We start from the raw sequence: 23,707 nt of genomic DNA on the forward strand, positions 1-23,707 counted from the left end.
GGTCGAAGGAGGTGATCCTGCCCCTCTGCTCTGCTCTTGTGAGACCTCACCTGGAGCATTGTGTGCAGTTCTGGTGTCCTCAACATAAAAAGGACATGGAACTGTTGGAACAAGTCCAGAGGAGGCCATGAGGATGATCAGGGGCTGGAGCACCTCCCATATCAAGATAGGCTGAGAAAGTTGGGGCTGTTCAGCCTGGAGAAGAGAAGCTGCGTGGAGACCTCAGAGCAGCTTCCAGTATCTGAAGGGGGCCTATAGGGATGCTGGGGAGGGACTCTTCATTAGGGACTGGAGTGACAGGACAAGGGGTAACGGGTTAAAACTGAAACAGGGGAAGTTTAGATTGGATATAAGGAGGAAATTCTTTCCTGTGAGGGTGGTGAGGCACTGGAATGGGTTGCCCAGGGAAGTTGTGAATGCTCCATCCCTGGCAGTGTTCAAGGTCAGGTTGGACAGAGCCTTGGGTGAGATGGTTTAGTGTGAGGTGTCCCTGCCCACGGCAGGGGGGTTGGAACTGGATGTTCTTAAGGTCCTTTCCAACCATAATGATTCTATGATTCTATGATTCCCACTGCCTTTCACCCAGGTCAGCATCCTCCTCGCCTCCCTCCGGCAGGTTATTAAAATACATGACACTGGGTTGCTCCTTTCACAACTCTTTAAGCTCAGGCCTGAAGCAGGCAACACGAACTTTGAAACAAACCTTTAGGCATTGAAGCATTAAATAACACAACAGCTTCATGAATGCAGGCAGAATTCATAACTTTGATACAGCTGAGATGTCCTAAACCTTCACTTTAGATTTCCACGCCTTGATGCCATAGGAGGCTGATGACTCTCCAAGGGCTTTGCTGCAGAAAACACTTGTATTGCTGCAGAACTGAACATGAATCCATAAACCAATACAGTTCAGCAGGAGCAAGGGACTGCACGGACACTGATTTCCATATAAAGTAGCTTATTATGGGCTAGTCAAATGTGTTCCCAACCAAAGCAGGCAAAAATGATATCACTTGTATTGATTTAAATGTAGAGATCAGTTGTAGCGAGGCAGCTTCCTCCTGTAGATGTGCTGGTGAGGACATGGGGAGCTCTGTGTAATGCTCTGCTCTCCCCACAGCACCTCTTGTGCTCCTCTCCCTGGCACACGATGCATGGTACAGTTGGCAGAGGGCTGGAACTGGATGAGCTTCATGGTCCCTTCAATCCAAACCAGGCTGTGATCCTATGAAGAAGAGGAGGTCTACATTTAACAACTCGAGGTATCATAAAAAGCAGGAGGCTTTTATAACATCACACAGCATATAAATGACTTTGCTTCGGTATAAAACACCAAGTTGGGATTCTGTATTATATCTTTTGCTACAGAAAAACCACCCAGGATGTAGGCAGTGGCTATCCCAATGGTGGGTGAGGAGATCCCAACCGGAATGGGTTATCCTGGTTATTATAACAACTTCGGGATGAACAGCATGAGATGAAGATGCTCCATTCCCTGTGCTTGTTTTGAGCCTCTGTGCTGTGGTTAACAATACTTCTGTGGGGTTTCAGACAGAATTATGTGCATTAACATAACTATGCATATGCAGGTGCATTTGTATTAATTCAGTAGCCAGCCAGGAAAATTCCAGTCCTAAGAGGAATTCCCATTTAGGCAATGTTTTAGCTACGAATGACTTGAGGATACACCTCAGAACGGTGCCATCACCCGGCTTTGACACCCGCAGAGAAGGTATTTGCATGAAGCAGAGGATGGATCCATCAAAGGGGGGGACACGAGGAAGCCCTTTCCAGGACCAGAGTGGGAACAAATGGGTGCAGTTATTCTGGGGAGCAAGTAACTGGGGTTCCTGTTGCAGGGACTGTTTTAGCCGTGAGCGAGTGAAGAGATGAAAAGCTGCCATGAGAATGAAAAGTGCTGGAAGCAGCAGAAACGCATGCGACTGGAAGGCTTGCAACTGGGGAGGAAAAAGGAGGAGGGGAATAAAACCCCTCTGCAGAATCTTCCCTCTCAGCGAAAAATGGAAGGAAAAAACCCAACAGGCTCTGCTTAAAGAAACCGTTCCCAGCGATTTCCTTTCCTCCCAAGTTCCAGCGGGCACGTTTTCCATCCAGCTGAATGAGGGAGCCTTTTTGCTGATGCAGAACACATCTCACTGGTTCGTTTTCAGTACAATGCACAGAGAATTAGGTGCACAATTCCTGGTAACAAGAATGGAGCCGGAGCCCGTCTCCTTCCTCCCTGCGCATCATGGGATAAATCACCCGGAGCGGAGGGCAGCGAATGCCAGTTATCAGTTATCAGGAGTCAGAGGGCTACAGTTAAAATCTATCCTAAACCAGAGGAAATCTTTCTCTGTTACAGCAATCCCTCCTATCTCCCATTTACAAGAGCGATGACCAGCCTCAATATGCAGCAGTTGAATACAAATCAGGCTGACAGCTCTGTGTGGTGTGAAACCATCGCAAATACATGCCTGAATGTTACTTTCCCAGGCAATAATGTCAACATCAGCACAATCACATGCCTTGCTTCCAGTATCATCTCAATCAAGGCACAATTCAACCCTTCACAGGCTTTTGTCAATATGGCACTGACCTTTTTAAGCACAACATGGGCTTCAGCGAGGCTTCACTGCCTTCGGTATCTGCCTGATCCACAGAGGTGATGAGCTCCTTCCGCGCTCATTGAGCTCACTGGGATTTGAGAGCGGGCACACTCACAGAGCCGGGCCCTAAGCACTCAATTCAGCATCTCTGAAACAAGCATGACATTGATCCTTGACTTTGATGGACACATGGGGTAAGCCAGAGCAGCAGCAGAGCGAGAGCCAGTCACTTAGGGAGAGAAATGTGGGGTTTCTTGCAGTAGAAAGGCAGAAAATACCTCATTGAGACAACAAGAAACCTGGAGAGGGGCTTTGGACAAGGGCTGTAGAGCCAGAACAAGGGGAATGGCTTTAACCTACCCCAGGGGAGACTGAGATGAGCTCTTAGGCAGAAGCTCTTCCCTGTGAGGGTGCTGAGGCGCTGGCACAGGGTGCCCAGAGAAGCTGTGGCTGCCCCATCCCTGGCAGTGCTCAAGGCCAGGCTGGACACAGGGGCTTGGAGCAAGCTGCTCTAGTGGAAGGGGTCCCTGCCCGTGGCAGGGGTTGGGACTGGATGAGCTTTAAGCTCCCTTCCAACCCAAATCCATCTGGGATTCTATGACCGCTTTTAATTCAAGCTGATGGTGCTGAGTTAGATGCAACTGGACTTTGTGATCATCGTCTCTTATGAAGGCAAGGTTATGGTATTTAAGTTCTATAACTCCAGTTTCCAGATTTGAATAACAAGAGAGAGAATCATCCAGGAAATAACCATACCAAAGTAGCTCCTGAATTATACCCTACAATAACAAGAGGCGACTGCTCTTGCTGTGGAGGACACACAGCATCGGTCCATTCTTTCCCTATAAAACCAAAACACACTCACCAAGGAAGAGACAGATAAAATGCAGCAGTGTCTGTATTGCTAAACCAGCTGTATTTCGGGCTCTCACACCAAAAGCTGCTCCTGTGGCACGTCCACGTGTTCACACAACCAGGGCACCCTCAGACCGTGCCAGCTCCACACTGTGTTTCGCTTGCAGCTCTGACAGGGAATCATTTCCAGAGCAAGCCCTGCCTGGCGATCCTGTCTCTGAGCTTCTTGGTGCATCTATAAATAGCAGATCATCAATTCACCTCCTCTGAGCTCCTCGCATGCTCCACTTCACCGCCTGCCTCTTGGCTGAGGCCGTCACCGTGACTCAGATCTCCCCTATCAGCTTCCCTGCGCAGGGAGATTCCCCCTGCATCCCATGGCAGCGTGAAGCCGTTTTGTTACTGAGGATCCCACCACCACAAGTGATCCACTGCTGAAGAACCTGACAGTTGAAGCAATGTCACTAGAGTTTAAGGTCTCAGAGCTCACTTCCCAGTGTCATTTTACACCACCACCGAGTGAAAGCCAAGTGCCAAAATCCCAGATGGACATCACACACAAACCCAATGCCAAACACAAAGCTATCACCGTGTAAGACTGCAACGTTCCACTGATCCCCATGCACAATTCCCTACAATCTAAGCTGCCGCACATCAGTCTCTTTCCATGGCATCCAACCCCCCTGCTCAACAATAAGACACTCTAAAGCAGAATGCTCTGCTATCCTTTGCTTAAGAAACACACTTAAGAAAGATGCTTCTCCTTGTAACAGACTATTAGTTTTCAGGCTGTATTATACTTGCTGCAGTGAGTGTATCTTCAGCACCAACCTCATTGAGCTTTCCAACGCCTGTAGTGGTATTACTCATGTATCCATCAAAGCCCTGGCTTGTTTGCACTAGGAATCTCCAGATAACCTGCTTACTCAGTGACACCAGAGGTAGCTGTCAGGCCCTAATATTTCATTTCCTGGATAAATGTTTCATAGGCTCCACACTCTGAATGTGAGAAGAGGAAAAGGTTCTTTTGATCATGGGTTTGAAATACCTCCTCCGTCCTTTAAAAGTGACTGTAGCCCAGCAGGAGGAAGACAGTTAAGTTGGATAAAGTGATGGAAAGAGATTTAATGACATTTTGTATTCTTTAAAGTGATTAAACCCAAAGAGCCTCGCTCTTGTCCTGCATACACCTGACCTCTGCAGGCTTGGAGGTGATCCCAGACTGGTTTGGTTTGAAGGGACCTTAAAGCTCCTCCAGCTCCAACCCCTGCCACGGGCAGGAACACCTTCCACTAGAGCAGCTTGCTCCAAGCCCCTGTGTCCAACCTGGCCTTGAACACTGCCAGGGATGGGGCAGCCACAGCTTCTCTGGGCACCCTGTGCCAGCGCCTCAGCACCCTCACAGGGAGGAACATGCATCAGCAGAACTACAGAGCTGCTGTGAGATAAAGGCAGGTTCCGTGCTGACCCTTGGTAAGCAAACATGGTTTGCAGACAAGACCACCACCAAGCAGTGATTTAACTTGCAGTGCTTTAGAATGCCTTGAAGAATCCTATGAGAAACACAGAACTGCAGAAAAAGAGGTGGAGGTCTATGACCACTGCACTGTGTGACCTGGCTTTGGAGCTGAAATGCACACACCGAGGACAATCTGGCTTCTCACTTCAGGTGTGCATAACTGCAGTGCTATTTGAAATGAAATGCACAAATTACCAAACTCATCGATTCATTTATTACGATGTTTGATAGTTAACCAGCAATAATGAGACCACTGGCTTCCCTGGCAGTAACTATCATCTTGTTATTCCCTTTCCCTCTGTGCCTCTGCTCCCTGTCACCAGGCTGAAAGCTCCTTGGAATAAAGACAACACATTGGTTTTGCTCATATACAGCCCATAGCATTTAGGCTCCAGGCCATGACCAGTGATTCCAACAGTAATATACCAACAGAATCAGGCATTGAGAACTCGCTCCCACTCTGCTTTAAAACACCAATAAATATGAATGTTACTCGTGGTGCTGCTCATTTTGTTATGTATCAGGGGAGCCAGCTGCAACAAGCAGAACCCTGAGCTGGTTACAGCTTATTTCAAGTTAATTTGATACAATGCTCCCTCTCTCTCGACTCATGCATCCTCACAAAGAAAACGGCAAGCAATCCAGAACATTCAAAGCATAACGACATTCAGATGTGTCTAGACATAAATAGCAACTTCTAAACCAAGAATTTGCCTCTGGAGTCCTTTCAGTAGGCCTTCAAATAGAAAATACTTAAAGGGAGACCATGATAAGTATAATTTCTCTTTGTTTGAGGCAAGGATGGAGTGAATGTGTCATAAGGCACTGAGAAAGAACAAGAGAAATCTCAGTGAGCCAAAATGAAAGGACTTCATTATAGGCCAAATCCTCGCTCCATTTAAGTCAATCAGAAATCTGTTTGTTGACTTCAGTAGCCAAGGGTTTCATGGCACAGCTTCCACCAAAACCAACTTCCAGCACTGGATTGTACAGTCGGAGGCCTTGATTTTCTCTTGTTCTGGACATTACCAAGGATCTGCATACACAAAGCAGGGGGTTGGAACTGATAAGCTTTAACGTCCCTTCCAACCCAAACCAGTCTGGGATTCCATGGTCTCTTTGTGTAGTAGTAAACCATTGGAATTTCATTGGAAGTTGGTGTTTTCACAAGTTCACATTAAAGAGTGCCCTGAGAGGGAGGGAGGCACTAACACTGCCTCCCACCAGTACCCACTTGTACCATCACTGACCTGTCCAAGACCGAAACCCTCTCCCTGCATCCCGGTTTCCAAGGCAAGACACAGCAAGGAGTGAAAGAAGGAGAGCCGTGCCTTATCACACTGTAACCGCACACCCCTTCCCTACAGACACACGAGACAAAGCAAACGAACTGCAATGCAAACACCTATAATTTCTCCTGGTTTATGTCCTTATACAGAAGAGCAAGCACACAAACAGGCCCGGGAACAACAAATTGAGTTCTCCAGGCTACTCCTTTCCCCACTTACTAAAGCGTATGCTTTGCTACCACTGAATTCAATGGAAACATTCCTTTAGGTCTCCATGGGAACAGCATCGGGTCTATAATACTTAACTATAAGTACCAAGTTCTATAAGCTTTGGCTGGAAGTTTTGAGTGTCCTTTTAAAGATCTCTGCGGATAAAGAACTGGAGGCTCCGGAGTCAATAAAGTCAATGAAGCAGCTTTCACAGGCAGCAGAAGTTCACTTTCAAACTTCCCTACAAAACAGTTACTGGAATTTGGGGGGAGCGAGCACAAAGACAACACTGTAATAACTAACACAATGACCCTTTCAACCAGGAAAGCGAGCAGCCCTTTTAATGAAATTGGGACTTAACGTACGGTTGGACCAGACAGTGAAAGGAAATCTCTCACCAGCACATCACAAGGCCAATAATGTGTAAACAGATAATAGCAAGAGCTGTGTGGTTCATAATTAATTCAGAAGGGATGGCATTGCTGCCTTCTCGCCGGGCTTGGGCAGTCATTGAAGACAATTCCCCTCTCAGTCTGTGTGAAGTGCCATATTTCAGCATGAAATCCTTCTATTCCCATCACGATAGCGGTAATGTAAAGTAATAAAAACACCAACGCTTACATGTAGTGGATATTGCAGCTGAATTCTGGACTAAACCCGAACCCATAATTGTCTCTCCACACCCAAATAAACTTCAAGATGAACAGAAATAGAGATAATAAATGATGATGATGGGGATAAAATGATACAATAAATTATGGGGATGATGATGAACTAATAATCATTTTAATAATCATATTAAGAGTTACTAATAATCTGATGCTGAGATGGAGCAATTCCAAGTTCAACCCAGCTCTGAAAAGAACACGGATGTGTTCACTGATTTGTAAGCAAAGGTTTATGTAGGGTCAGTATGTAGACAGGTTTACATTAGATAATAAGAAAGCTCTTCCCTGTGAGGGTGCTGAGGCACTGGCATAGGGTGCCCAGAGAAACTGTGGCTGTGTTCAAGGCCAGGTTGGACACCGGGGCTTGGAGCAACCTGCTCTAGTGGAAGGGGTCCCTGCCCGTGGCAGGGGGTTGGAATTGGATGTGCTTTATGGTCCCTTCAACCCAAACCAGTCTGGGATTCTATCATAAAAAGGATAAGGTGCTTGGGAGCACCTTACTTTGACCAACCAGCCCCCAGTGAATGCCTGTTTTGGCTCCCTGTTGTGCCCAAGCTATAGGGCTACAGAGGTGTTCCTGTGCCAGGTAGAGCCGTGCCCGGGCTGCAGCATCCTGCCCCGCTGGGCAGCTCCCCAGCTCAGCCTATGGTATGTGTACCGAATTGGCAGCTGTCAAAATGATTCAGCTTGGAAATGAATCAGACACGGCGGTTCATGGCCCCAACTGGGAAACAGGGAGAGAAACACAAGATCTTTTCAGTCATACGAGCCGGGGACCGAACATCCTGTGCCACAGGTGGAGGCTTGGGGAGGTGAAGTCTGTCCACCTTCAGTGCTAACAGCCTCTGCAATGAGATCTCTATGCAATCACTCAGTGCTATACCATAATACTGCCTTTATAGCGGAGCTGGACCCGGCCCTGGCACATCTTGAAAGGCAGAACATAATTTCTCTTATGACAAGTCCCAATGCAAACTTCCCCATTCCGGCTTTCCAAACCCCAGCACTTGCTTTTCCTAACATTTTCCCTCGCTCAGAAAATCCCACGCTCTGTGCTCCGACCACATCAGACGGAGAACAGCTCCCTTGTGGACACTGAACAGCATCCAGTGTTTCAGAGGAGCGCCGTTGCTCCCTGGGCAGGACACAGCTTTCACACGGAGCGGCTCCGAAACACGACTCTGAGCCGAGCATTGAGAATGGATTCGTGCAGTCACGGCGGCTGGAACGTTACCATCCGTGGGACAGCAGCAGAGACAGAAGATGCCCTGTGTTAAAACCCCTCTATATGCCCTGCAGAAACATGGGAGAATGACAAGAAACCTTTAGGGAATATTGCAATTTCCATAGCTTGTGATGCTAATTACAGTCATTATTGGAGAGGCTACAAAGTTCTGCCTGTGTTTTGTTCTCTGCTCCTGGTAGCTGGGATGCGAGATGAACTCGAGGTGCAGTAACAATGCTAAGGGGAAAAAAATCAACCCCTAAACCCTGTTTACTTTCAATAGCACCACCTAATTATGTGGTTTCCATAATAAGCAAGTCCAAAAGCCCTCTCCTCTCCTGTGTGCATGCACACACAGCACCCCAGGTATATTCTTTTCTAAAATAGCAACTTCTATCCTTTGAATGCACTGCAAGAGCAGAGCAGCACAGGGGGGGTCCATGGCTCTATTCTTTGGTTCTACATATTTTTATGGGGTTTTCTTTAGATTTAGCTCCTTTTTCCTTTGCCTCTTACCTCATTCTTCTTCTAATATGAAGAGATTTCTAAAGAATCACAGAATCCCAGAGTGGTTTGGGTTGGAAGGGACCTTAAAGCTCCTCCAGCCCCAACCCCTGCCACGGGCAGGGACACCTTCCACTAGAGCAGCTTGCTCCAAGCCCCTGTGTCCAACCTGGCCTTGAGCACTGCCAGGGATGGGGCAGCCACAGCTTCTCTGGGCACCCTGTGCCAGCGCCTCAGCACCCTCCCAGGGAAGAGCTTCTGCCTGAGAGCTCATCTCAGTCTCCCCTCTGGCAGGTTAAAGCCATTCCAAGAAGGATCCCTGAGCCATCGCAGGCACAGCAGCAGGACATATTCCATAGAGGAGTATGCCATAAATCCTTCTTTTGGTCTTCATGGACCAAAGCCAGTGTGTTCAAAACACAGGAGGCGGTGGCACCCTCCTACTTTTCTACACTTACACAGCAGTCACAGGCTGAGTTTATTCCTTCCCTGAGGAATTCTGAACCCACAGCTCTTCCTTTCCAGGAGAATAATCCCATCCTGCAAGAGAGGCACAGCATTCCCTGCTCTGTCGAGGCTCTTCCATTAGAGAGATTAATGAAATCAGGCAATGTTTCATCCAGTGACATACATGACACACAGCTCATGCACTCTGCCACTCACCAGAGGCTCTGGTCACCCACTTCCCACCCACACTGCAGCCAAACTCCTTCTTCCTGGCACTGTGGAGCCCCATCAAGAGGAGAGGTGGAGGAGATGGTGCTGCCAACTCACACCTCACAGCAGATTGCCTGCTGGTTGCACCTTTCCTCTTCCAGCAGCACAGCTCTAAACATACAAGGGTTAGCGTTTGCCTGGGACAGCTTCCACAGGCAGTAAAACGCTCAAACAGAAGCATCAGGTGGGGAGGCTGGTCAGCTCTGCCTGTCCTCATGCATTTCTGTACACATCAACAGCTCTTCTCATGGAACCCTGACAAGCCAAACACAAAGGATCGATCGATCTATCTATCTATCTATCTATCTATCCATCCATCTTCTATCTTCTATCTATCCATCTTCTATCTATATAGATATCCATCTTCTATCTATCCATCTTCTATCTACTATCTATATATCCATCTATCTACTATTATCTATTATCTCTCTTTCTATCCATCTTCTATCTACTATCTATATATCTATCTTCTAGCTATCCATCCATCTTCTATCTATCCATCTTCTATCTTCTATCCACTATCTATCCATCTTCTATCTATATAGCTATCCATCTTCTATCTGCTATCTATATATCCATCTATCTAGTATTATCTATTATCTTTCTATCCATCTTCTATCTACTATCTATACATCTATCTTCTATCTATCTATCCTTCCATCTTCTATCTACCTATCTACCAAGTCATCCTCCCTATTTGACATGGAACTGAATGCTGCTGTAGGGATGAGGGAATCTGCCTTCATGCCTATGAATTTTCTATGCGGGACCTCCTAATCTCTGGCTGTTTAAAGCTGTATGTTTGACACACTGAATTTGTCGACTGTTAACACAAAACCTCCCACAAAGAGCTACAGCCAGACCACCTCAAGCTGTGATTTCCTCACTTCTCACAGCCTAAGGCCTCAGGTCTGCAGTCACACACATTTGTCTGCAGTGCCGTGAGGAACCCCGACGGGGAGGCTCGCACTAGTGAGGATAATCACATTTGTGAGGATCTGAGCCCTGTGCTTGTGGCTTGGGACTGGGCTGGGATGAGGTATCTTCAGGGAACAAAGATCTGAGGAGAGCAGCAGCAGCAGCGCAGTGTTTGATGCTTCTTAAGGAAGAATGGTAGCGTGATAAACTAAGGGGAAGGCATCCTTGTGCTTGGAATGTGGGCTTGGGAATCCCCAGGAAGGGCTCATGTCCATAGCCCTGACACTGGCTTCCTCTGGACCACCACAAAACTGGATGCCTCTGTCGGCACACAAGCACAAAAGCACAGGGATGAGCAATCTAAAGATGTCTCCAAAGCGATTTCAGATCTTCAGAAGGGATCCCATTGAAAAGAAGCGATTAGGAACTGTTTAACATCAATGAATCAAACCCCCGTGAGAGGCTGCAAGCCCAAAATCTGCATGCCCATCAGTCCTCCCTTAATTACCCCCCATCCCCAGCGCACTGCAGCTCCTGATTAATGAACTAAACCATCAAGCATCCCAGCGCACTACTCCAGACATTAACTGCACCACCGCGCTTATCGGCGCTGCACCGTGAGCCTGGGAACTGCCGTAACTTGAACTTGCCCTTACATTTAACAGACTCAAGGACTGGGTTGAAGGGACCTTAAAGCCCATCCAGTTCCATCCCCCTGCCACGGGCAGGGACCCCTTCCACTGGAGCAGGTTGCTCCAAGCCCCTTGTGTCCAACCCGGCCTTGAGCACTGCCAGGGATGGGGCAGCCACAGCTTCTCTGGGCACCCTTCTCTATGAGGGTTCCGGCTGTGGCCAGCACGACGAGGGAAGCAGCAGCACCTCCCTCAGAGCTGCCCTTCATCCGCGCTCCTTCCCCCTGGTTCCACCTACGGGCGGCTCCGGGACCCTCGCACCCGCGGGGGCCGAACCAGCGCTGCCGGAGCCGGAGCACAGGGTCCCAGCGCGCCTGCGCGGCCCCGCCCCGCTCCTCGGGACCGGGCCTTCCGCTGCCGCCGGCGGGGCCGCGCGGGGAAACGGCCTCGGCCCGCAGCGGGCGCGGGGGGGGGGGAAGGCCCGGCCCCGGTGGGCTCCGCCTGAGCGGACCCGAAGGGGAAGGAAGGAGCGCGGGGAAATGGCGCCAGCCCCCAGCATCAGCAGCCGGGGTGCTCCACAGCGGCATGGGCGGGCAGCGGAGCCATGGGTGGAGCCGGCACAGCCGGGCTGAGCCGTGAAGCGCCGTCCCGGGTAACACTGCCTGTGCCTCGCAAGCGCACCGCTTCTACCAGCACGCTGTGACCGTTATCTGTATTGTCATTGCTTCTGATGTGTGCGCTGGGAGGGCTTGCAGAAGGCACCGCGCTTTTTCACCCCTTGCAGCTGCAGGACTCCCACCTCAGGAGCCACCAGTTCCTCCATGGGCATCGTCAAACCGTGCCGATGTTCACATCCATCACACAGCATTAACGTGGCCAAACAAGGGCACGTCCCTCCTCAGTGTACACTGGGAATACAAGTCCTTGCCTTCCTCCATGGTCAGCAGGACCCTTTCCACCTTAACTCCTAACTGCAGGCTCCAACCCGTGCGTGCAACAGAGAAACCTCTAACTCCTCCAAACACACTCACGTGCCTGGATATGGTGGGTCCTGGTGCCCTGAGCTTGCAGCACTGACCGCTGATTGCACCTCCTGCCCCAGTTCCAGTCCTCAGACATTCACTGCCTCCACCTCAGGTACACAGAAACATGTTCTGAGCCTCAGGCATCTACAACCAGGCTACATCAGCTGGTAATCACATCAATGTAGACTAATGACTGGCAAATCTGGTCTCATGCACGTATCAAAGGAACAAACACACTGCAACAGGAGGCAAAATGTAAAAACACCCCAAACTTCAAAGTTGAGCCCAATTCTGAAGGAGCTTTCCCCTGTTCTATTTCTAAACAAGAATCTGCACTGACACTGCTTTAAGACATGCAACAGCTTCACTGGTGGTGCTGTAATTTCACCACAGTCAACAGGCAAATTGGATCCTCTGGGGTCGCTGTTAATAATTAGATGTAGATGAGAGAGTTTTCAAACACCAATTCACCAGCTCAAGGAACACAAACTGCCTTACCAAGGTGCACAGCCCTTTGCATTGATGCTTCTGAGCCTTTGCACACCAACAGTTCTCTGGTTTCCTCCACAGGCTACTACTAAACAGAATGGTTTGACGAGTATTCTGGTTGCTGTATCTAAAGTTAACAGTGCTGTTCCTATGAATTATAAACCAACTTCACAAGCAGGTGCAATGTATAAATTGATATTCCTGTTCACTGCATTAACAGACACTGACCTTTAGTAATGACTATTGCAAAAAAGCATCATTTCCTCTTCCAGCTGAAATAAACTCCCACTGCTTTTCAGGCAGTGCTGAGCTGTATTTTGGTGTGGGATTTGGGGGTTTTGATGCATGTGTAATGCTGGTTGGAATGACAGAGGGATTACAGTTTTGCTGCTGGGAGGAAAAAGAATAAGGCCTAATTCTTTACTATAGAATCCAGCCTGGATTACAGAACACAGTAAGGAATTACCACAGCGACACTTCCAAAACCCCAAACCTTTTTAAACTGGCTATTTAGAATATGTGGAAGTTCTGATACAGACGCAAGACCTGGCTATGTGGGTACACAGCCAAGTTCTGAAGAATCATTGCATTAAACCTGCAGGCCTGTTCTCTTCTGGTGGTGATTCATTTATCCCTGCCCCTAAGGGAAACTAATGGGGCACCTCTTTAATTATTAGAGGGCATTTAAAGCTATATTACAGTATCAGGACCTGAATACGGGACAGATTTAGATGACAACATTTTACAACTTAGTAAAATACAATCTCCCTGGAAAATAAAAGCTATTAGAACACATTAGCATCAAACCTGGCCATCAAGGTCCCTCTGGCACTGGTTTAATGTGTGACTTTGAGCAGAATAGTTACATCTATTTCCTTATCTGTAAGCTGGCAGCTACCAATTCCTCTTCCTCATACAACTGAGGATGCACAGAATCAAGTTAAGCTCTGGTGCAGAAGCAGAGACATCCAGTGGAGACAGCTACATCATGGATTAACCTTCTGTTAAGTGGTATCAGGCATGGAGTGGACTGAAAAGGAGCCCTTTGGAAGAGATAGAGAGCGAGAGCAGAAGGTCTTGCACTAAGGTTATGTATTTAACAGTTGTACATGAAATAGTTATATATAAAAACTTTGTTAAGTGCTTTTCTCCAATTTAAAAATCTAAAGAATGCAAAAATAAGGCATTCAATATTTGAAAAAGTACAGATTTACAAAATGTGTATATTCTGTCATGAAAACTCCACACCAACAGTATACACTTGGAAAAAAAATACAAACAGGATATATTACAAATTTATGCAGCAATAACTTAGTTCAGACCATGCAATAAAAAGGACGTTAATCAAGATACACAAGCTCGAAAGTTTCCTAAACTGGAGGGCTTAGATTTTGGTTGCAAAATGAGTTTTGATGCGAATTCTTAGAACTGTGGCACTTGAAATCTGTGGCAGCCTTTCTATTGAGAGTTAAATGGTACATGATTACGAGGAGGGAGAGGAACAAAGCGGCCGTTACGAATCATTCCAACTTTGTTCCACGATAGCTGAAACTCTTTTCTCATATTCACGTTTGTTCTCCTGGTAGAGTTGTGCTGCCTGGCTGTTTGCTGGGCTGTTGGGATTAGGTTCATCAAGCAGAGACTGTGAAAAGGGGAAAACAAAACATGAGACAAACAGAGACATTTCAAATAAAGATTCACAGCTCTCAAATGCAACGTGTTTCAGGGGGCAGACACGGCTCAGAAGAGCCCAAGTGAAAAAACACCCAAGGTGAACTCATGGTTAGGCACCTGTAATTACGTTACTGAACCTCAAATGAAACACTGCATAAGCATTAACACTGCCAGGTTCATAAACCTAACAGATACGTGGTCATTTGTGCCAGAGAGCAGTAGGATGCTAACTGGTTATTTGGTAATTATACTGCTATTGTCATTCAGGACTAAATAGGGGCTTAAGATGCCTCCTACAAAACCTCACTGTAGAAAAATAAAACCAAGCACCCAGGAGATAAGGAGATGCACGTTTCTGCTGTGCCAGGCCAGTCCAAGTAAATCAGGTTTCAGCACTGCCTCCTTGAGGACTTTATGGGACAGGGCTCTACGATAAAGCTCAGGGTTTCAAATACTGAGCAAGCCTGTACATGTGATGTCCTGTCTTGACTAAAAACAGTTAAAAGAAATCCAAATCACTTTTTCCTGCAAAAACCTTATTCTGGCAAATCTGTAGCTCAAAATTAATAATTACATAGGCTGGCGCCTTAACCTGCCTAAAAAGTTAGGTCTAAAACCTAGCCTGATCTAAAAAGCCACTGCTTAGCTCACAAGTATCTGAAGTCCCCCTTGAGGCAGATTCCTGGCTAGCCCCACCACTGAGCTGTGCATTCTGGAAGAGATGCTAACAACAACAGAATTATTTGCTCAAACAGATGCAAAGTTACCTGAATTGAAGTTAAAATAGATGAAACATCGTATGTTGGACTCCAGCGATTCTGAAGAATATCTAAACATATGCTACCATCTGCATACACTGTAAGTACAACAGAGGTGTCATTTAGAAGCAGAGTTATGTTACAGGTTGTTCATTACACACTGTTCAAGCCAGAGTTACTGTTCCAATTCAGACTGTGCTTAAATTGATGCTTTAGGGAAGAGGACAGCAATTGTTTCACAACCTTCTGTAGTTTGACACCCTGTGTGTTGAAGGAGATGTCTTACTGGAAGTAACAGAAGACTTCAGAGGAAAGGAAGGAAGGTCTAAATATTGTGGCATTAGCATGGGAACTGGTAGACTTGGTTTCATGCTCCTCTTGTGTGACTGGTCTGTGCTGCAGAGAAGAGGCCTCCCAGAGAGCAGCAATGTGCTTACTGCAGCCATCACGCACTGAACAGTGGCGGTTCTCACCCTCTTATCACGTACTCTAAGAGACACTCCAAGGCAGACAATATAGAAATGTGCCTGAAAACCTACTTCTGTGTTGGTCATTAAGCTCAATATGACCTGGCAGAGTGCACTTCCAGCCTGGAAAACCAACTGTATCCTGGGCTGCACACCCAGAGTGTGAGCAGCAGCTGAGGGAGGGGATCCTGCCCCTCTGCTGTGCTCTGGGGAGACCCCTCCTGCAGTCTTGATCCAGCTCTGGGGCAACAGCACAAGAGGGACATGGAGCTGCTGGAGCGAGTCCAGAGGAGGCCATGGAGCTGCTGCGAGGGCTGGAGCAGCTCTGCTCTGGGGCCAGGCTGAGAGAGCTGGGCTGGGTCAGCCTGGAGAAGAGAAGGCTCCTGAAGGGGAGACCTTAGAGCAGCTCCAGTGCCTAAAGGGGCTACAGGAAAGCTGGAGAGGGGCTTTGGACAAGGGCCTGTAGGGACAGGTCAAGGGAGAATGGCTTTAACCTGCCCAAGGGGAGACCGAGGTGAGCTCTTAGGCAGAAGCTCTTCCCTGTGAGGGTGCTGAGGCGCTGGCACAGGGTGCCCAGAGAAGCTGTGGCTGCCCCATCCCTGGCAGTGCTCAAGGCCAGGTTGGATGGGGCTCCCTATGGCTGCACATTCTCCCCTGTGCTAACACTGGCTGGCACAGTAAAGCAAGTGAAGGCATGGACTTGGTTGAAATCTCACCTGACAGAAATAAATGACATCTGGCTGCATCAGTTCCCTGCCCTGATTCATGATGTGGCTGCACATAGATGATGGCTGTTTAATGGAAGGGGGCAGGAATCTGCAGCCAGAATTGCCTCTTTAAGCCAACCAAATGCACACAAACTTTGCTACCGTGGCTAAATATTGATTAGAAAGAGACAGATAGCTGCTGCTTAACAGCATTATAACTCTTAATTCTTCATCCTGTCCTAGCCACCCACTTGGGAGGTGGCAGTGAAGAGAAACGGAGAGCTGTTAAAGCATTCAGGAGCTCCATGGACTACATGACCACACCACAGTATTTAATGAGTCTTATGGCTAAATAAAAGGTATTTACTCACCGTTTGGATGGAACATTTTTGATAAAAACCTAACAGTTGGAGGCTTGTTGGGATATTCTTCTGAGAATTCTATTACTAGTTTAAAAGTACCTGAAATACAAACAGAAATACAATCAGGTAACTAGCAACAAAAGAACACTGCCAGGAACACACACAACGTAAGTTCTGTGCTCCATGATCAATATTTCTCCTCACCATTATAGAAACAAACAACAGAATCTGGTTTCTTTCCATGTGTTTCAAGGGATGATGGAAGTATGGAACTACTCCTTAGTGATAGTCATAAACCCAGCAGCAGCTGGGGGACTCACTGCACACATGGCAAAGGCAGCTACATCCAATGGCAATTATCCCTCCCCTTCTTCCGTGACCCAGTATGCTGCTTCCATGGATTTTGGTGACTTTAAGGTGTTTCATTAAGAAGGCACCGTGGTGCCAGCAAAGAAACACTGGAATTTCATCAGCAGCAATCTCAGCCTTCGGAGCTCACGACTGATTCACTGAAAACCTTTACTATGGATCAGTGAATAATTTACTGTAACTCCTCCAACCCAACACAGAGACAACCCCATCTGCTGCCAATTACTGCAATAATACTATAATTATTAAACTCATTATTCCTCATCTGCCTAAGGGAGGTTCATTACACACCAACTTTCATGTTTATGTACCAGTTGAGTACTGCCTCCCCCTCACCGAGCTCTCTACTCAGAACAACTCAAGATTCTTCACCTGTTCTTCATTAGGAGAACAGAGATGAATCAAATGTGCCACCAAGACGAAGCCAGAGAAGCACATTGTCTTGTTGAGCTCAGCTATGGAAAACACATCTGGCAGCAGCAGACCAGCTTCCCCCACTAAAAGCTCTGCTGTATATGTACAAACAGGTCTCAATACAAGCATCGCTTTGCAGCTAACTAAACAGCAGCCACTACGGCAAGACACTGCTTACATCAAAATACATATTTGTATAACCTGTGAGGACTTACTCCTTCACTTGCTTAGTTTGTTCCATATACAGATAGCATCTCTTACTTGTTAGTACTGGCCATATTTATAAGAATGACAGGGCTATAGAAGTCAGCAGCTTACCATCTTCAAAAGGTGTCCCTTCTGGCCTGAAAGGTTTAAAACATAAACTCCAGTTACAAAATGCTCATTACCGGCTTCTAAAGAACAACAGTCAATGTTCATCTTCCTCATCCTCCCCCAGATATAGGTAGAGGCAGTGATTTAAACATTTAGAGAAGTATCCAGAGGCAACCTCTGAGCACTGTGTGGTGTCTATAAGACACTTTCCCATGGTCAGTCTGCAAGTTGGGATATCTGCCTCTGTCATCCCAAGCAATACATATGTCATTACATCATTAGATGGAATTAATGAGGAAATTACTAGAAAACATTCAGTTTCATGAAAGGGTACTAAGGCCATTCCCATTTTGCAGGATGCAATGTAACTTCCCAGACAGAACCTGTGCCTCCTTCTCCTGGGAATCAATCCAATCCCTGCTAACACATCTGGATTTAATGGTGAGAACAGGCGGCTCTTATGTAGCTTAGAAAGGAATCCTGCTTTGTCATAACCTACCTCCTACTCAGCTTAACCTATTTATTAACCCGTGTGCAAGTTGTAGTCAACAGAACAAGATGAAAACATTCTACATTTGTCTTTCTTACACACCCTGTGTTACCCCCAAAGTCAGATTCTTACCACAACAGCACACTTGGTCAGTTTGCTGGTGTTACGTACATAAAAGAGATGAAGAACCATAAAAACAACCTCCAGGGTTTGGTACTTTCAGCCCTTTGAGATAGAATTTTAAGAGTCATCAAAAGCTCTTACCCAAATATAACTGCATTCCATTGCATTATGTTATTCTCAGACGGTGCACCACTGACACCCACAGGAGGGTCTTCTTGCAATCTAAGAATGACAAATACAGAATAACAAGCTCTATATAAACGAAATACTTCCACCTGCAAGTACAACTGAACAGTAATATGCAGATTTAATATGTACTTTCTCATTCCAAATCAGAAAATGCACAAAGCATTACATGCAGATGATGAATACTCCAAAAGACAAGCCTACAATGCACATACACCATTATGTTACAACAGCCCAACAGGTTAAGTGTGCAGGGAGCAAAGTAATATCAAAGCAACACATCGAGCTGGAATTTACAGTACTACATCATGAACCATGGAAGAGCAACCACTGCTGGCTGCCACAGTGAGGAAGAGAACCAACTGCAGCCACAAATAGGAGCCGAGAACCAGCCAGTGACACTTCTACACACCCTCACTGGGACTAAGTGCAAGGGACTGTCAATGGAGCTTTGCCTGCTCTCAGATCCATGTGTGCAATGTGGCTAAATTCAGTATAAGGCTGTTTGGACCAGCAAGCTGATTGCTTTTAAAGGGAGCGAAGGGAAAACTTGTGTCCAGATCCCTTTAACCAGCTCGATGATGTGTTTATCTCTAGAGTAACCATGGAAGCTTTTAAAGTTCTTCTTAGCTCCTTAATCCCTGGACTAGGGAGAAGCACATTATTTACTGCAAGCCACATCAACCCAGCCCACACTGAAATATGTATCGCAACAGGCATGGGATCCAGATCCGTCTGCACACCAAGGACCCTGAATGGTGTAAACCAGCAAGCCCCAGCCATGGTGCAATTTGACTTCAGTGACAGCTCCTCTTGAGTCAGATGAGAACACAGAAAACACAGTGGCTGCCCCTGCTCCAACAGCCACTGTGGAGCATTAACTTGAGGTTTGGCTGTAGGAAACCAGCACCACCAACAGCCCTGCAGGCCAAGGGACAAACTCTTAACTAAACATCAGTGTGTAAGTGCAAGTTTATCCAGGCTGATGCTGGTGTCCTGCACTTACACTGTGATAAAACTGGATGTGATGTGGACACTAAGCAATGGCATTGCCCTGTGGTGACACCCAGAAGCAAGGCTCGCTCTGTTTGTGCTCAGATGCCATCTAAGCACCGTGTTTACATCCTGGCTCCCCGAGCACACACAGTTCGGACAGCTCAGTCCCAACAGTATAAATCCCCTTCTATTTTGGTCCGGGAGAGCAGGAACGCGACTTCTTCCTCCCTGACAGCCAGGCTGCCTGCCAACAGCAATGCCTAAGCCTTCAGCCTGACAAACACATCTGAGGGATGGCTTTGGGTTTCAGCCCGACTGAAAAGCTCATGTGCACCCTGCTGTCAGAAGGGCTAACTGCAGAAAGGCTGTGGCCAGGGCTGGAAATTGGAAGTTAGATCCAAAAAGTGCTCGGAAACCTTTAACAGCTCGGGAAAATGCAGTTTTGTGGCCCCTTTTTAGCAGCAATAACGACGGTAAAAAAGGTAATGAATTTTGCTGTTGGTTTAAGTCAAATAAATTAGAGGAGATATAAAAATCTGTTGAACTCCTCCCTCCTCACTGCTCCTGACAAGCACAGCATGCAAAAGGAGTTGACATCTAACAAAGTGAAGCAGACTTCACACGGTTTGCTTTTCAGCATGAGGTACAAGTAACATTAGGCTGACCCAATACACAGCTTATGGTACGGAAGAGAGGAGTCACAAAACCCTGACATGAAGAAGTTGCATAAGCTTTGAGGGATCAAAGTTGTCAGATATTTGCTAAATCAATTTGCTTTACTCTGGTTACTGGGCTGGGCTCTCCACAGCTGCAAAGTCTCCTCCACACCCTCAACTGCAAGATTAAACCAATCCTGCCAAAATCATAAACTCATCTCCCCACATCTGACTGCAATCTCGTGAAGCGACTTAGTCCCTCGCCCTGGCACAAAATCCCTGTTCACATCACTGGGGCAACAGAACACATTAAACCAGATGAACATCCTGGTTTGGGCTGAACAGGAGTCAAGCAACACCTGCTCAGCAAACACCAACACCCAGAGCCAAGGTGAAGGCCCCACATCCCCAAAGCATCCAACTCCTTGTAGGTCCACAACTCAAAGCTCCATCACTGGGGCTCTGCGAGCAATCCCATGAAGCAACTACAACACATGTCAACTGCTTACCCACGTATTTTCAGGTGCTGGGATAACAGAGCTATGCTAAAAAAAGATGTGATATCAAAGCTGACTCACCTCCAACAACAACCGGGCGGCCCCAGGGCAGTACACCATGCTGTACAGCTACAGGAGAACCCCCCCAACCTTTTCCCACACGCTCTACATGTGTTTACATGTCAGGCTGGAAATTAATTAGCCCACAGTCTGTGGTTCGGTCATTAACACTTAAAAGAGCAAAGTAATAACTGCTTCTTCAGCAGTCTGTATATGTTATACTAGATTCCTCCCGACTTTAAAGCTTCAGACGATGCAGCATGCACATAAACACATTACAGGGCGTTTTGTTTTGCACCAAATGATGTGTTTACCACTTCTTCGTGCTTCGTTTCCAGCTGCCCGTCCCAAATACCTACTTTCGGGGAGGCCTGAACCCAACAAGCCCCCAGTACACCTCAGCTCGGGCTCCGCACAAACCCGAGCCCAGCACCGGGACTCCTGTGCGAGGAGGCGGATGCAAGGCGCACGGCGCCCGGCTCCGCACCGCCGGGCCCTATGGGGGTACCCCGAGAGCCCCGCTCAGGGCCGCGGCCCGGGGCCTGCCCTTGTTTTTGAAGGCGCCGTTCAACTTTTATCCTCAGACGCCCCCAGCCGTCGGCGCCGCGGAGCCCACCGCGAACAAAGCCGGCCCTGCCCGGCCGGACCCCCCTGCCCGTCCCCGGGGGTCGCTTCCCTGCAGGGAACGGGCGCAGCGGCTGGCCCGCACCGCGCCCCTGCCCCGCCGCGGAGGGTGGGCCCGGGGGGGGGACGGGAGCTCGGTGCCAGCCCCCGGCCTCAGCACGAAGGAGCGAGGCCGGACGGGCGGTCCGCGACCTGCGGATGCGGCTCCTCGCAGCGCCGCTGCCTGCGGGGACCACCGGGGAAGCCCCGGCGGTGCGGGGAAGGGCCTCGGGCCCGCAGCCGGGCGGTGCTGCCCTCAGTGCCAACACGGCCCTGGCCCTGGCCCTGGCCCTGGCCCTGGCCCCGGCCCTGGCCCTGGCCCTGGCCCTGGCCCCGGCCCCAGCCGGCGGTGCCGGGGTCCCGCTCACCTCTTGAAGTCGCGCATCAGCCTGCGCCGCGCCGGGGTAGACATGATGGCCGCGGGGAACGAGTCCGCGGCCGCGGCGCCGCCTCCCTCCGCCAGCCGCACAAACAACCCGCAATGGCGGCTCCCTCCGCGGAGGGCGGGCCGGGCCGTGCCGCTGGGCCGGCCCATGGCGCGGCGCGGCGGGGGGGGGAAGTGGAACCGGAGCCGGGCCGGCCCACCGCGGCGCGCGGGGAGGCGCTACCTCCGCGCATAGAGGCGGAGAGGCGGCGCTCGGCTCCAGGACCGGGTTCCTATGGGAGGCTGCCGGGCGCAGCGGGAAGCAATGCATCATTTTCACTGTTTTTAGCCCCATTATCGCCGCAGACGGGGCAGGTCTCTCTGAAGCCATGGCCTGATTCCTCGGTGGAGCTTTGGACGCGATTCCACGTGTCTCCTTGCTTCTCTCCGAGACGATTTTAAGGAGGTCAAAACCCCACGAGACTTGTAATGGAGGGACAGAAATAAACGTCGTCTTCATCCTCTTGCCGCCGGCAATCCGTGTGCTGGGGTTTAATATAGCACAAAGCTTGTCTCACTGCTCCCGGATGAAGTCTGTGCCAAGCACAGGCTGCAGCCGGGTTGCTGGGATAGCCCCTGACCAGACAGCACTGCTTGGAATCGGTGCCTCAGGCAGTCGGGATCTGCTGTGAGGACTTGGGCTCTCAACGCTCTTAACGCTACGTCCCACCTCAGTGACAATATTCAGACGCTAAAAGTGAGATACGAGGGCAGGAACACATAATCCTGATCCTGCAGGGACCAAGCTATTCCACGAGGCTGGGCAATTAGAAACTCATTCCCCCACAATGAAACACCATTCCCCACACTAGTGAGAAACGGCTGCCACCAAATGATCCTCTCTTCTGGATCTTCCCCCTCCCATCACACACGTTTTCCTTTACATCCCACCGATGCTCCCATCACAGGTGCAGTCCCCAGGGATCAACGCTGGGGCCAACATTGTTCAAGGGATCTGGATGATGGGATCAAGTGCACCCTGGTAAGTTTGTAGATAACACCAAACTGAGTGGGGAAGTGAACACCTTGGAAGGCAGAGCCAAGATTCCAAAATCAGGGAAATGAATAGGCCAAGTCACCTGTTAGAAATGGGTTTTGTTGTCATTCATTGCAGCAGCCACTGAAGAGCACATGAGGGGAGTGGGAGGGGTAAACTCTGCTATGCTGCTCCTCAGGAGAGGATCCTTCTTCCCAAACCACGCGGGATCAAAGATAATCCACCAGGTCGTGTGGAAATAAATGACTGCATCCTTAGGTTCTATATAGGCGCATGTAAGCAGAGCTACAGTAAGAGAATCCAGGAGCTGATTTAACCCACAGAGCTTGAGGCAGCCTCTGAACCCCCACAGCATACTCAGGGTGTAATTTCCATGTACCCCGACTCCAACCCCACCTTCCCGAGCCCCTGACCCCCCTGCTTCAGGAATCCACATTAATTCCCTCGCTTTATGTACGTGTTCATTCATTCCTGCAGACACCGGCGCAGGGACACCGCGGCTCCGCCTCCGGAGGCACCAGCTCCCCTTTCACCGGCCCGGCGCTGCTGAACGCCCTCCGTTACCTGAGGCCTCGCTCCCTGGGACCAAAGGCTCCGCTACCGAGGGCAGAACCGACACAAACACGGCCCGCGCCCGCCACCGGGGAGCGCCCTTTCGAGGCGAGCCGGAGCCCCGCCCACCCGTGCGTCTGACGTCACCGCGGCACCGCCCCGCCCGTTGCCATGGCAGTAGGGCCTAGCGGCACAGGCGGAAGTGGGGCTCCCGGCGCGGGGCTGAGGGCGGCCCCGGTGCCCGGCCCGCTTTGTCCTCCGGAGCCGCGCCGGGTCCGCTGCGCAGCGCTGGCCGCACCGAGCACCGGATCTTGGGGGCTGCCCCTCCGCAGCCCCC

The 23,707-nt window shown here is 49.1% G+C and overlaps 1 protein-coding gene and 1 long non-coding RNA gene across 2 annotated transcripts; both read right to left on the minus strand.

Moving 5' to 3' along the window:
- Nucleotides 1–688: 688 nt before the first annotated feature.
- Nucleotides 689–3,155, minus strand: LOC134173742 (uncharacterized). Its single transcript, XR_009968376.1, has 2 exons — nt 2,600–3,155; nt 689–1,225 (listed from the first exon to the last, which is right to left on the minus strand). It is a non-coding gene; the product is annotated as an uncharacterized LOC134173742 (long non-coding RNA).
- A 10,580-nt stretch (nt 3,156–13,735) lies between these two features.
- UBE2B (ubiquitin conjugating enzyme E2 B) lies at nt 13,736–21,926 on the minus strand. The gene is made up of 6 exons (XM_062638092.1): nt 21,766–21,926; nt 18,481–18,561; nt 17,730–17,755; nt 16,638–16,727; nt 15,102–15,190; nt 13,736–14,302 (listed from the first exon to the last, which is right to left on the minus strand). The coding sequence occupies exons 1-6, from the start codon at nt 21,807–21,809 to the stop codon at nt 14,174–14,176; spliced, it is 459 nt and encodes a 152-aa protein (XP_062494076.1). The 5' UTR covers nt 21,810–21,926; the 3' UTR covers nt 13,736–14,173.
- Between the last annotated feature and the right edge of the window lie 1,781 nt (nt 21,927–23,707).

The sequence above is a fragment of the Pezoporus occidentalis genome, unplaced genomic scaffold (genome assembly GCF_034315485.1).
Source record: "Pezoporus occidentalis ecotype Australia unplaced genomic scaffold, CSIRO_AGI_Poc_V1 ctg55, whole genome shotgun sequence".
NCBI classification, from domain to species: Eukaryota; Metazoa; Chordata; class Aves; order Psittaciformes; family Psittacidae; genus Pezoporus; species Pezoporus occidentalis.

Excerpts from the sequence above, each read along its gene's own strand:
- UBE2B (XM_062638092.1), bottom strand. The coding sequence starts at position 21,809 with ATGTCTACCCCGGCGCGGCGCAGGCTGATGCGCGACTTCAAGAG. Across the intron at positions 18,562-21,765 it reads CTGATGCGCGACTTCAAGAG|ATTGCAAGAAGACCCTCCTG; the intron begins GTGAGCGGGACC and ends TGTCATTCTTAG. Across the intron at positions 15,191-16,637 it reads AAAAATGTTCCATCCAAACG|TGTATGCAGATGGTAGCATA; the intron begins GTGAGTAAATAC and ends TTGTACTTACAG.